Below are 13402 nucleotides of genomic sequence, written 5' to 3'. Positions count from 1 at the left end.
CCTTGTGCCCAAAAATCAGTCCGATCCAAAACCATGGTAAGCCAGGCCATGTAAAATTGTGGCTAAACATCTAAGTCACATGGTGTGGCCCACATGACTCCTGAAATGGTCTAATTTTTGTGGCAACCATTCACACTAGTGGGCCTCATCTGATGATCAGAATGGATAGCTTATAGAAAGCGTACCTTCCCAACTTTACCCTGTAGTGTGACCCACCTGTATATTGGATCGGCTTGATTTTTTGCATACGGTGTTAACATGACGGGTTGCACGTAATGGATGGGCTGGAGATGAGCACTGCATCAATCACGCAACATCACGGAATAAGCTTGGAGAGAAGTGGTCCAGTGATCTCAGAGAACTATAAGTTATGGTGCTTCTAGTTGCATTTAATTGTATTTGGGACACTTGAACCATTCAGTCCATTGGTCTAAGCCGTTCATTTGGTCCAACCCATATTTTATTCGCAACCACAAAAGTAACACAGAAATTTGACAAATATTAACCATTCGATGAGTGTTCTTTAATATAGACGGTCAGGATCATTTGCACAACAGTAAGTCCAATCAACAATTTGATCCATCTATTTATTTATAGACCGTAATGGATTTGCTTATGATTCTAAAGAATCACATTCTTCAGGCAATCGTACCCATCCCATCCATGGCTTGGGAAAGGGATGGCTATAGAAAATAAGGCCAAATCATTAATGGACTGGATCATCCCATCTGTGGAACTTTTGCAGAATAATCCGAGAAGTATGTTATGGACTTAATGGACAGTTCAGATACAGGGACGTTTGTTTCCCATACAAGTGGTGGGTTCTGTTGAGATGATCTGGTCCATACAAAATACCTCGCAATGTATTCCACATGATGGATAATGGATGGCTCAGATATTGCACAAGCATTCCCTTTTAGTAGGAGTTCCTGCGTGTGGATGGTAGGGCTAAGCACGTGCAAGGAATAGGAGAACATAAGGCTGCACGAATACATTGCGAAAATAATTTGTGTGTAATTAAGGACAGCGGTTCCTCTCTGTGGAACCCACTGTGATGTAGGGTTCACATCCAATCTGTCCGATTGAACAAGAAAAATTATACTGGGTCACTGACCAAGGAAATGATGGGCTGTTAGAAAAACATCCAACCGTCCGAACCAATAGACACGTGGTGCACTTGATTAATAGCATGCTACTCATCAAGTTAAGAAATATAAAAACGTACAACCAAGCAAACTGTTGTGATTTTTGCCGACAGATGATCAAGGTAGGGTTATCAGATGGACGGTCGGGATGCTGTGCATGCATGCCACGTCGTGGAATACATCCCTTAATATAAATGAATAGAAATGTGACCGCATGAGAAATTGATCGAACGCACGAAGAGTTCAGATGGGGATAGGCAAAAAATCACAGCAACCGTGTTGGGACGCACCTTACAGCACGTGTGGCCCACTTCACATCCAAACCGCCACAAAAGTGGGACCCACCGCGTTTACAATCCAGAATTACACCGATCGTATGATCCCAGCTAGCTGGCTCGGAGATGTTAAATCAGAAATTGGTAAGAGGTCCATCTTCATCAAACAACTGTCCATTAATCTTGTCTTGTCCATCTGATTTTCCCGACATGAACGATCCATATTTATTCCCTTGGACCGTCCGGATTTGATGTACATGCCACGTGTACGGTAGGTAAAAGACGCGAATTTCCTGCAATAGCTGTGGGGCCCACCTTATCTATCGCTGAAATATACTCCGTCCGTCATTTGCGCGGACTCTTGAACCCAAAAACTGAAAGAAAAAATTACGCAGATCCAAAACTCAAGTGGGACACACCACAAGGAACAGTGTAGATGGGAATGCCCGCCATCGAAACTTTCTTGGGCCCACCATGATATTTATATACCATCCAATCCGTCCATAAGGTGATTCCCACTGGGATGAACGATAAAACCAAATATCAGCCCGATCCAAAGGTTAGTTGGGCTGGCGCAGATGGACGGATTGGATGCCACGCAAAAATCAAGGTGGGCCAGAAAACTGTGTTGCAGCCTGCAGGGGCAGGGGCTTACTGTTGTAGTAAATTCACGTCCGTAGAAGAGCAGAGGACACTTTTTGTGGTATTGTAGGAGACACCCTATCATTAACCCTTCGTACAGATGTCTATCAGTGAGTGGACCATGATCAAGAGATTGCGCCGTTTGACGAGCATGGCACTCAAATTGACGGCACAAGAACTTAGGAGAGTCAATGGTCCACATTTCATTGGAAATTTGATAAACTAACGAGCCAGATCAACCTATTCTAGACTTCGCCCCACCAGATGAACGGTTTCGATCACGACGGGCACGTGGGCCCATAACGTCTCTAGGGGCATACATGCCTTTTTACTTGATCGGAAGGGTAATTGAGTAATTGAACCAATAGGCGATGATTGGCCCACGCAACGAGGACACGTGAGCCGCAGCTGCATGATCGAATGTAATGAATACTCTCTCTCTATAAAATGCCTCCCTTCACTCTCCCAAATTCTCTGCTGTTGTCTCTCCTTCCATTTTCTTCCTGAAAGCGCTTTCTTGAGTGAGAAAAAGGTGAAAGAAAAGAGGTTTTCTTGCAACAGAAAGGTTAGAATTCCCTTTTTTTCCATCATTTCTCATTTTCCTTTCGTTTAGAAAGAAAACGTGAATTCGTATAAGCCAATCTTCTATTCTTCTCTTCTTTTGTTTTCTTCTCATTGGATCTGAATCTCCATTTTTCGTTTCTTCATTTGCAGATCGTTTTGGATCGGAGCATAGGAAATCCCAGATCGTTCTCCAGGTGTTGATCTTTATCTTGAAGCTCTTCCTTTTTGTCTTTTCTTTTATTTTCTTTTTCCTTCTATCCTTCTTGAGAAATCTGCTTCTGATCTTCTGCACATTTCAAGCGACTCAAGAAGATCGCTTTCTTCTCTTTTGAATCGTTGGGCTTTATCTTCTCTTTTTCCTTGAAATCATTTCACAGCTACGCTTCTGTCTGTTATTTTCTTTTGATTTCAGTTCAAACCTGTAAAAAAACGTCCGATCGTTTCTTTGAATCTGCAAATCGATTGAAGCTTTTGGCTTCTCTTCATTTCAAGATAGATTCTTGTAGAAACTTCTGCAGAATAAGACGTTTTCAAGCGTTTTGTGCAACTGCCGCTTTTCTCATTTGATTTTGATATTTAGCTTCCTTTCTTTTTTAAGTTTCCTTTTGCAGGAGATCTCATTTCTCTTCAGTTTCTGTTTTTTATTTTTTATTTTCTTCAATCTCAAAGTAGGTTCTTTTTCTTCTTTCTTCTTTCTTTTTCCTGCCATTTTTACTTAAAAATTTCAATATTTCAGAAATGAAAATTTCTGATTATTTGCTATCTTTCACCTGTCATTTAATGATTCTGACCTCTCTCTCTCTCTCTCTCTCTCTCTCTCTCTCTCTTCTGTAGGAATGGAAGCTGCGCCTTACAAACAGCAACTTGCGGCTGGGGAGAGTATGGTAACCTCTCTTTCTCTCTCTCACGCTGTTACGGTAAAGCCATCTCTCACTCCGGACACTACACGTGGCAAGGTGGCTTATGATTTATGGCCGTCCACCTAGCCTCCCATTTATAGATGGAAAATGGTTCAAAATGCATAAGATTGGACATTTCTAGGCATGCGATCACTGCCTGGAATTTGAACGGTGGAAAACAATGCTGGCAGTGTGATTTTCCAAAAAACCGGCCACGTTTGACAGGGGCCACATGGACGGTCTGGATCTATAACCATATTGCCACTCTATACGTTTATATGGCATCATCATCTCCCTCCCTCGAAAGGCCTGTCCGATCTCTCTCTCTCTTTCTCTCTGCATCATTTTTCTCGCGTGCTGTTGGTTCTTCTGTTTGCATCTGGGTTGTTTGCTGTAACAACATTAAATGCAGAGGCACGTGGTTTTACGGTTTCCCTCGGCGAGTAGTGCGTCTCTCGTTCCTCGCGTTGGACCGTCTTGGTTCAACGAGACTCACCACCGTCGGTGAATCCAGACCCTCAATCTAAGTAGGCCCATGGTGCAGAATGACTCACCTCAGGCAAACCCAGCATTCCGATGTGTGCTAGGTAATTTTAGTCTAAGAATCATGTGGGTGGGTAAATATTGCCTGCGTGCCACCTTTTGCATAAGTGGGCCATACAAGTTAGGCCCACCATATGGATCTGAGCACTGGCCCAGTATGATGATGAGATGGTACGACCGAATATCTAACGGCAACAGACGTATGAGACAAATTTCAAGGTTCTAACTGCATTATTTTTCCACCAATGATTTCAAGCTGGAAATGGGTCCATTGTTTCAGACTAAAACAGAATTTTAATGGTATAGATCAATAGCTAGGGATGTGAAATTTCGAGGGTGCCGATTTAGTAAAACTGGAGACGATGCTTTTTAACGAAAACGACCTGAATTTCAAAGTAATCTGGATTGCAATTGAATTGAATGGCAATTCATTCAGTCCCACACGCCTGTCGAAGCAGTACACGCCGCACGTGGATGTATTCGCATGTGTGAGATCTGAACTTTCCACCAGGTGTGATACTATTTAGATCTTCTGGCATGAAAATCAGGCCATTTCGACACCTCAGGTGGGCCACACCGTATCAAAACAAATGAATGGCTAAAGAAAACTTTTAATCTGCAACTTACATTTTATGTTGTAGCACCTAAAGAGTGGAATGGTCTGATCTTATAGATCAAAGGACTATTTCCAATCTTATGCAGGGTTCAGATTTTACACGCGTTTCATAGTTGCAAGTGCCCAGGCGTGTGGATGTGTACGGATCTGCACGCGTGTGGAAGTGGGGCTGCAGTATTTTCTTTCTTTTGTTCTGATAAAAACTCGGCGAGTATTTGGGAGCGTTTTTGAGTGATCGGCAAACAAGGACGGTCGTTATCAAAGCGTATATTCTCGAGGCGTAGTGGGGCAAGGACGTCTGACGAAAGGTTGGCCGTTTGCTTTTTCAGGAAATAGAGTACTTGAAAATGCATGATTCGCTCCACGCACAAAAGCCATCCTTGGCCAGACATTCGGTGTCGAGCGCCGATTCTACCCCTGACGAGTGGTCCAGTGGTTAGCCCTATCATCGCTTGTTTCATGCAAATCTACAACTTTGACCCAAAAGCCCCCATAAATGCCTCCATGCCAAGGGCATTTGGGTCATTTATAAATCATTGTTATTCGTTTTTTTTTTTTTTGGTGACCTTTTTACGTGTAATAATGCTTCGGAGCTTTGCAGGAGAAATTGAAGTGGGCTCTCTGTACAAAATCGACCACAAACAGCTTCCACCGAAATCACCGATTCAGCTCAAAGCAATTCGAGCTGTCATGGCAAGAATCATTTGCTTCTTATTCTACGTTCTTATTCAAAATTCGATTTCTTCGAAACACAGAGAAAGCGACAAAATAGATTGTTTTCTAAAAGTAAAAAGTGGGAATTGAAATGTATACCCACCCTTTTTTATTTTCAGACACCTTATTTCAATATCCGGAAGTTAAGTAGTACACTTTTGCACGCCCGGAAGTCTGCAACACCCGTTTTATACAGCCGCCTAAAACACCAAACCTATGTGGGGCCCTCCATGGCTTTAAATATAAATCCACTCCGTTCCTCAGGTGAGAAATATTATTTGAATCATACAAGCTGAAGCTTACCCCCATTAAAAACTCAGATGGACCACACCAATGGAAAAAATGTAAAATTGTTCCTAAAACCTCTTTAGTTCAACACTGAGTGGCCCGCCTGATTTTTGTATTTTCACTTTATCCTGTTGAGTCACACCTAACTACTGGGTTTAATGAAATATACAAACCATGGTGGCCCGACAGACTACCCTATGGTTGGCCTCCGATCCCCATTGTTCCTTGTGGTGCGGCGCATCTGAGTTGTAGATCTCGGTGATTTTACGATATACATTCTAGAATCGAGGACAGAACCTATGGACGGAGTGGATTTTACATATACAACATGGTAGGCCGCACATGCATAGGTGCACGTAAAACAGGTGTTATTGAGGATTTCGGTTCTTTTGGACTATTCTGATTCCGAAAACGAGTCTATGTCAATCGAGATACTTAAATGCCTCTCATATGGACACTCGTTATGTCTGATACAGGTAAGTGAGAAAACGAGGCTCAACGTAACCGTCATATTCCCAAGCATCCTCTCCCTGCGGAAATGCTTCTGCAGCGAGGCCGACAAAGGCCAAAGCCCTAATGCCGCCGGGGAAGCGCATCCAGCGCTGGACGAGCAGTTCGTCATGGGCATGAACGTCGCTGGAAAAGTCCTCCGGCGGTATATTCCTCCTTCCGAATTCGCCAGGCAGAAGCATATGGAGAGCTTCTGGGAGGTATCGCCGAAAGCTGAGGCCGGTGTGAAGACGGAAGCCCGGACATCGCCGGAGAAGAAGGCTTTCTTGGAAGTGTGCCGGTCAGAGCTAAAATGCGATGGGCTGGTGAGCTGGGGAGTGCGCAGGAAGGTCAGGTACATCGGGCAGCACCGAGAGATGCCTCCTTTCTCGGGCTTCATAACGAAGGAGGAGGATGCTGATAGGGCTGATGGGAAACGAGTCGCGAAGAGGCCACGTGGCGGCCCCAGCAGCAATGATAGGAGCAGGAAGGAGCCGAGGCGTGACTCGAAAGACCGATGGTCTAAGGAGAGGTATGAGATGCCTGTAATTAGCAAAATGCCCTGGAAGATTATTATGAGTATTGATAAATTATGGGTATTTCGTTCTTTTCATGCAGGTACGAGACGGCCGAGCTGAAGCTCGTGGATATCATGCAAGCCGAGGGGGCAGTGCTGGGGAACCCGATACTCCGCCCGGAACTGAGGGCGGAGGCGCGGAAGTACATCGGCGACACGGGGCTGCTGGACCACCTTCTCAAGCACATGGCTGGCAAGGTGGTCCCGCAGAGGGATGTGCGTTTCCGGAGGCGCCACAACCCCGAGGGGGCCATGGAGTACTGGCTCGAGCAGGCCGACCTCATTGACCTCCGGAGGGAGGCTGGGGTACAAGATCCTTACTGGGCCCCACCACCTGGGTGGAAGCCGGGGGACGGGCCGGTTATGGACGCTGCGTGTGCCAGGGAACTAAAGCAACTCAAGGAGCAGATGGCCGATATGAGGAGGTTAGTAGGAAATGACGGTCTGGTGCTGCATGCTGGCCCAAGTGGCCCCTCGGAATCTTATTGGCAGATACGCTGGATGGGAGTGTATTTCACGTGGGCCCGAGCTGAACATCGGTTGCTCCACCTCTAGTTTCTGGCAATTGGAAGTGGGAGGGGCAGCTAACTTGGCGGTCAGCTGGACTACTAAACCCGGTCTATGCTTGACTGTTTATACGTCCTCGTTCCTGTTTCTTATGTGAGGGACTTGTAGACTCACACATATTTCTACGGTGCAAGAGCGTCCTTGCAACTCGTTTCAGACCTCCCAAACTCTAGGCCCCACCAAGGATGGGAATATCATAAAAAAATACACACAATAACCGAATGATCCCAACACTCCGTCTACTAAAATGGTAGATGAGTGAGTGAATCTACTCCCCTGTCCTGCGGGTATTGCGAATGGGTGGATGGTATGCCTGACCAGAATCGCCTAAACAACCTGTTTTTACGCGCGAAAAGCAACACAGCTCCGTGCGGCCAAAACCACGCCGTACGTGTGAAATCCACTCAAGTTCATACAAAACTCAGGTGGGACACACCACTGGGAACCAGTACAAAATATCAGACCGATAAAAAAAACCTCAGGTGGGACACACCAATGGGAAGTTGGGAACTATGTAAAATTGCACCCAAAACCACTAAGTTCATGCAGTGGGCCCCTCCTAAAATTTGGATCAGGCTGATTTTCGTACGGTACGCTCATCCTGTTGAGTCACACCTAATGAATGGGTTTGATGAAAGATACAGACGAACCTATGGTTGGCATCTCATCTCTATTGCTCCCTGTGGTGTGACCCGCCTAGTTGTGGATCTGGCTGGTTTTTTTTTCCTACGCTGTATCATGGGGCGCACCTGATGGACGGTGTGGATGTCGGTCAAACAACAATGTGGACCTGGTAGAGCTAGGGTATTTTGCGCCCTGTGGAAACAGGGTGTTGTATAGGATTCCGGTCCCGGTGTGATCAGCTTGCTAACAGTAATCTTAGTAAACAATGAGGCTTTTAAACTTCCATCTCAGAAGCATCTTTTCTTCTGTATATCTTTCACTAGAAATTTTGAAGAACTGCTTGATAAGAAGCATGGAAGTGAAGAGCCACTGACTCAGACGAACGGAGACAAAGCCTGCAACATCACAGTGTCTACTGCTGCGCAAGAATCCCTTCTCGACTCTGGTTCTAGCAGCTCCTTGCAGGTAACTCTTCATTGAAGAAATCAACTGATGTAATTCCAGTTTTATACATGACCATGTCCGATTCTCATATTATTTCTTTTCGTAAATGATCCGGCGCTTTCAGAGCACTATGAGTTACTGTGTCCTAATGGACATTTGGACAGTTCATCCGATCTGTTCAGATTGTCCGTTTTGTTCAGCATATATTTCAGGGCCTACACCATGAAATGATTCATCGATCATATGATCCAATCCATCCATAAGTCTCCCTTCTTTTCATACCCATCCTTTTCAAAAGCCACGGCTAAGATCGATAGGATTCTCGGACAAATGCAATTCTTTAAATAAAAAAGCAATCCATGATGGGACCAAAGAAACAGATGGCTCAAATTGTTATCTAGGCCTACTTTTCCGCAAATGATCCTCACCATCCGTTTCATAGGCCGTTGATGGAATGGTTAGAATCATCCGATCAGCATGGCTTTTAAATGGTGGCCCATGAAACTAGAGCTATACCCAATGGACCGCCCAGATCAGTCATTTGGATGGCTCAAGTGTACCATTGATCACTTTCAGATAAATAAATGTGATTGATAAGTATCTTTGACAATGAGTATCGATTTATTGTATCTTTCTAACCGATACACGATGCATACCGGCCGATCGAATAGTATCGGCTGATATATAAAACCATGCTTTTTCATGCTTGAGTCTTGTTAAGCTTGCTTTCCGTTTATGCATTGCGCAGGAAAGCTACAAGAGCTTAGTCACTAGAAAATGCGTGCTCGAGGAGCAGCTGAGTGAAATATCCAACTCCCTGGACGGAATACAGGTGATGTAAAAGCAGTCGTATAGCCTATGTCCACGTGTGGAATCAAGGAACGCCACGTGGATTTTGGGGACTAACAACAGCGCGCCACGTGTGCAGGAAGAGATGAAAAAGCTAGTGAGCGAAGTAGAGAGGGCGAAGAAGAGAGCCGAGCCGGAGGCTGAGGGAAAGCCGTGTATGGTGGTGAGGAGCGGCTTCAGGATCTGCAAGCCCCAGGGCACGTTTCTGTGGCCCAGCAACGCCAGCAGCATCTCGCCCCAGCTGCAGGTGGAGGATTTCCTCGCGGTCCCCACCCCTCCGTCCGCCTCATCCGCCACGTCAGCCCCTCCCCTGCCGCTCGCCCCTCCCAAGCCCGGCTCGCCCGTCAAGCCAATGCCTCAGATCCGCGCCACCCTGTCCGTGGCTAGGGCCGACCACTACGAGAAGATCAGTGACAGGACCGGCAGTTCTGGCTCGCTCTCCTCGTTCCACCACGACATTCTGCCACGTGTACGTATCCCAGATGCAGCTTTTCCGCTGCTACATGTCAGAGCCAACGAATGTGGGGCGCCTACGTGTCGGTCTCCAAGAGCAGACCTAATTACAGCACTACCAGTGAGGACATTACGGTCATTCGACCTCAGCTATTTCTTTTCTTTTATCCCCACACGAGTTCTTCTATACCAGATCACACGTCCCTATCTCGGATATGTATGGGACACGTGTCCGGTATTCGCCCCACCGTGGGGCGCGTTTACAGTGGATCCGGGGAACCACCGAACGGTGGGGCCATCTTGAACTGTGTGTTTTTATATCCACGCGTTCATCCGTTTTTCCAGCTCATTTTAGGTTGAAACCTTCCAGGGGCCACCGTGATGTGATGCTTAGATGCTATCCAACCAGTTTATGAGGTGATTTCCACCAATATGAAAAGAAAACACAAATATAAACTTGATCCAAAACTTCTTTGACCCTGATAAGGTTTCAACGGTTGGCGTTCAATTCCCGTGGGGCTCACTCGAGAGTTTTGGATCTCACTCATCTCGTAAAATGAGCTGAAGAAACTGATGGACGGAGTGGATATAACAGAAACATCGTGGTGGGCCCCGCGGTGCTTTGGTATACAGTGCAGTCGTGTAGACCCGATTACACGCAAGTCGCGTCCTGCCCATGTGGGCAACACCAGTACCAAAACAGTGGACACTGTAGGCAAATTCCAACGGTATCCGTTGCACTACACGTGGACATGTGGACGCAGATTTCCTGCGAAAGCCTTTCCTAAGAAGTCCCTGCGCTGGCATGCTAGGTGGGGCCCACCGTGATGTTTGTGGGAAATCCACTCCGTCCAGCTGCTTTGCCGGATCATTTTAGTACGAGATCACAAATCAAGTGGATCCAAATCTCAAGCGGCCATACGAGAGTAAACAGTGGGGATTCAGTGACCACTGTTGAAACATTTGTATGGCCACAAAAGTTTCGTATCAGGCTAAATTTTTAGTGTTTTTACTTCATCCCAGTGAGAATGGCCTTATAAACGGTTTGGATGGCATATAACATCGAGGTGGAGCCCAAGAAGGTTTCAGTGGTAGGGAACTCTTTCCACGGTTTTCCCTCTCGTATGGCCTCCTTGAGTTTTGGATCCACCTGAATTTTGTTCTTATTTCCTAAAATGATCCGAAAAACGGATGGACGGAGTGGATTTCACAGAAACATCACGGTGGGCCCCACCTACATCCCAGCGCAGGATCCTCCTTTCGCTGTAAATCCGCGTCCTGCACATACTAACGAGTGGGCTGTGGACCGCTAAATTTTTTTCGCAGTGTTTTGTACACGGTGGGGGCAAACCCAGTTCACGGCTTCAGTGTCCCACTCACGCGTCTAAGTTAGATACGTGTGGCCTTTGGTAAAGAGAACTGATCAGATGCAGGCAAGGGACCACAGCCGGTTGCACCGTGAAGATCACCTGGGATAAGAATCAAGGCGTTCTACTCATCAGGTGGGCCACATCATTTGAATCAAGGACAGGTGACGGTATGACTCGACGTATGGGTATGGCCCATTTATTGAGCGGGTCATCTGACTTTCTTGATCTTCATGGTGGGGCCTGCCGTTTTCGTGGTAATGATGTCCTGAACGAGCTGCACGTTGGAGAGAAAGATGGTGGTGCCGTTGCCTGCATGTGATCAGTTCACATAGCAAAACTCTCTTTAGAAGCAAGAAAAGCGAAGGGGGAAAAGTGCTAATAAAGATGGAAATTTGCAGGCATCATCTGACGATGGGGAGAGCGAGCTGGCTGCGAGGGATTTGGAACCGTCAGATGCGGTCGCGGGTAGCAGGACGATCGCGGATCCGACGCACCCTGACTTCTCCGCCGGATCATGGCTTGCTCTGTCGATTCCGCACCATTCCCTTGTCCGTTTCTAACTTTTATCCATGCATCTTCCCAATGCCCCCACTTCCCCTTCTCCCATCTTTTTACGAAAGTGCCCTCATCATAAGCACGAGCGCTGGTTGTACTCGCGGTGTCGTGGCAGTTTTGTAATTTAGAAAAAACCGGGGCCCAATCGTCGACGCCTCTCTGCCATCTCTTTCGAATTTGCATGCGGGAATGTACACATTGAATTCACGTGGTAGGATTACGATAGCAAAAAAATTACGAATTTCACTCTAAGAAATACGGATATCACTGGTATTTTCATACTAATACTTTTTGTTTGGGAAATATCTTGGAAGTTGCCTGTGTACGTGAACGTTTTGAGAGGATAAGAAGGACTGCGATTGCACACCGAAGTGGACACCTGGCAGATGTGTCCATATCATCTTGGCCTCCTATCAAAGGGTCCACACCAAATGAGGGAAATAGTCCCGATTCGAGAATCTTGGACGACCCTAACCTCCGATTTAGATGAAAGATATCCAGCCCCCATTTGTGGCCTTTGTTCTGATTTGGAGGTTAATATCATCCAATCTACCCCACGGATGAGTGGCATAGATCTTACACTCTGTACCAATTCCTGTCTGCAGATTGGCATTTCATTGCCAACGGGTATAACCGTGGATAACAAAAGTTTTGGGCTTGTTTAAAAGCTTGGATTTCAAATACCTAAATTCTGAATTAAGATGATTCTGATTAAATACTGAACCTGAACCCCCCTCCTTTCAGTTTTACTTGGCAACTTATTGGACTCTTGTAATTCAAAAATAACAACAAATTGAAATTACGTAGAAGTTTAAATTTAATAATTAAATTAATTTTAATATTTTTAATTTAATTAGCATAGATATACATATGTGTGTGTGTGAGAGAGATATTAGACACAATAATTGTAATAAGCCCATTGAAATATATACTTTCACAATTAAGCGACAAATCAATGTTTTCTAAGTGTTGATTTATATAGTCAATGTTTTGTACAAATCATATCATTCTAGTAATAGAATTTTAGTGATGCAATCGATAATTTAATTGTTTTGGCATATCATTAGTGAGTCATATGTACAATGAATTAATAACTCAACAACATTAATGAAAATGAGCAAAAGCAAGAAAGGATTAGTAATCTCAGCAAAACGGAGAGTATGCAAAAACCAGCAATCTCCTATATTCCAAATATCTCTGATTTAAGGGCCAAATGACCTTTGGATTCCAAATACCCTCTAATACCATCCAATCCCCTAATCCATGCTGCCAAACGACCTCTTAGGCCATTCAAGATGGGCCTATCACATAAGCACTTCGGTTTCAGTAACCTAGAGCCATGTGTGTAGAGGGAGTCGTAATGAACCAAGATGGACCGGGAGTTCCTCTGTAGAAAATAAATGCTTAGAAAGCCAGACCTAAGGGGAAAGTCGCGCCAATTCATCAGGTATACAGATGCTAGTCCGAATGAGGAGAGTCTACTCATCAGGAGGGCCGATAGTGCTGAGATGAATGTTAAGCAAGAAATGGCTAATGGTCTACACCTGCCTGATGAATGGAGCAGCCTACTTTTGGGACAGAGCGTGTTCAAGGTAGATCCCACCTGATAAGTGGCCCAGATGTCCCACTGCAGCGAAAATCCTACTAAATCTGCCTTGAACGCACGTTTGATTGCAATTCTTACAGGGAGTTGATACTCCGGCAGTGTTCGATGTTGATAACCAGGCACTCAGACATTTTTACACGTGGCATACATTAAATCAAATTAAGCCATCCAAATTGGGGGAC

The 13402-nt window shown here is 45.4% G+C and overlaps 1 protein-coding gene across 1 annotated transcript; it reads left to right on the top strand.

The window, feature by feature from the left end:
• Positions 1 to 3462: 3462 nt before the first annotated feature.
• LOC131246900 (protein DYAD-like) lies at positions 3463 to 11955 on the top strand. The gene is made up of 7 exons (XM_058247366.1): positions 3463 to 3510; positions 6163 to 6707; positions 6794 to 7177; positions 8267 to 8408; positions 9136 to 9219; positions 9316 to 9810; positions 11458 to 11955. Exons 1-7 carry the CDS (start codon positions 3463 to 3465, stop codon positions 11617 to 11619), a joined length of 1860 nt encoding a protein of 619 aa, XP_058103349.1. The 3' UTR covers positions 11620 to 11955.
• Positions 11956 to 13402: the final 1447 nt, after the last annotated feature.

Source organism: Magnolia sinica, chromosome 5 (genome assembly GCF_029962835.1).
Source record: "Magnolia sinica isolate HGM2019 chromosome 5, MsV1, whole genome shotgun sequence".
Classification (NCBI taxonomy): domain Eukaryota; kingdom Viridiplantae; phylum Streptophyta; class Magnoliopsida; order Magnoliales; family Magnoliaceae; genus Magnolia; species Magnolia sinica.
This window is presented reverse-complemented; position numbering and strand designations above follow the sequence as displayed.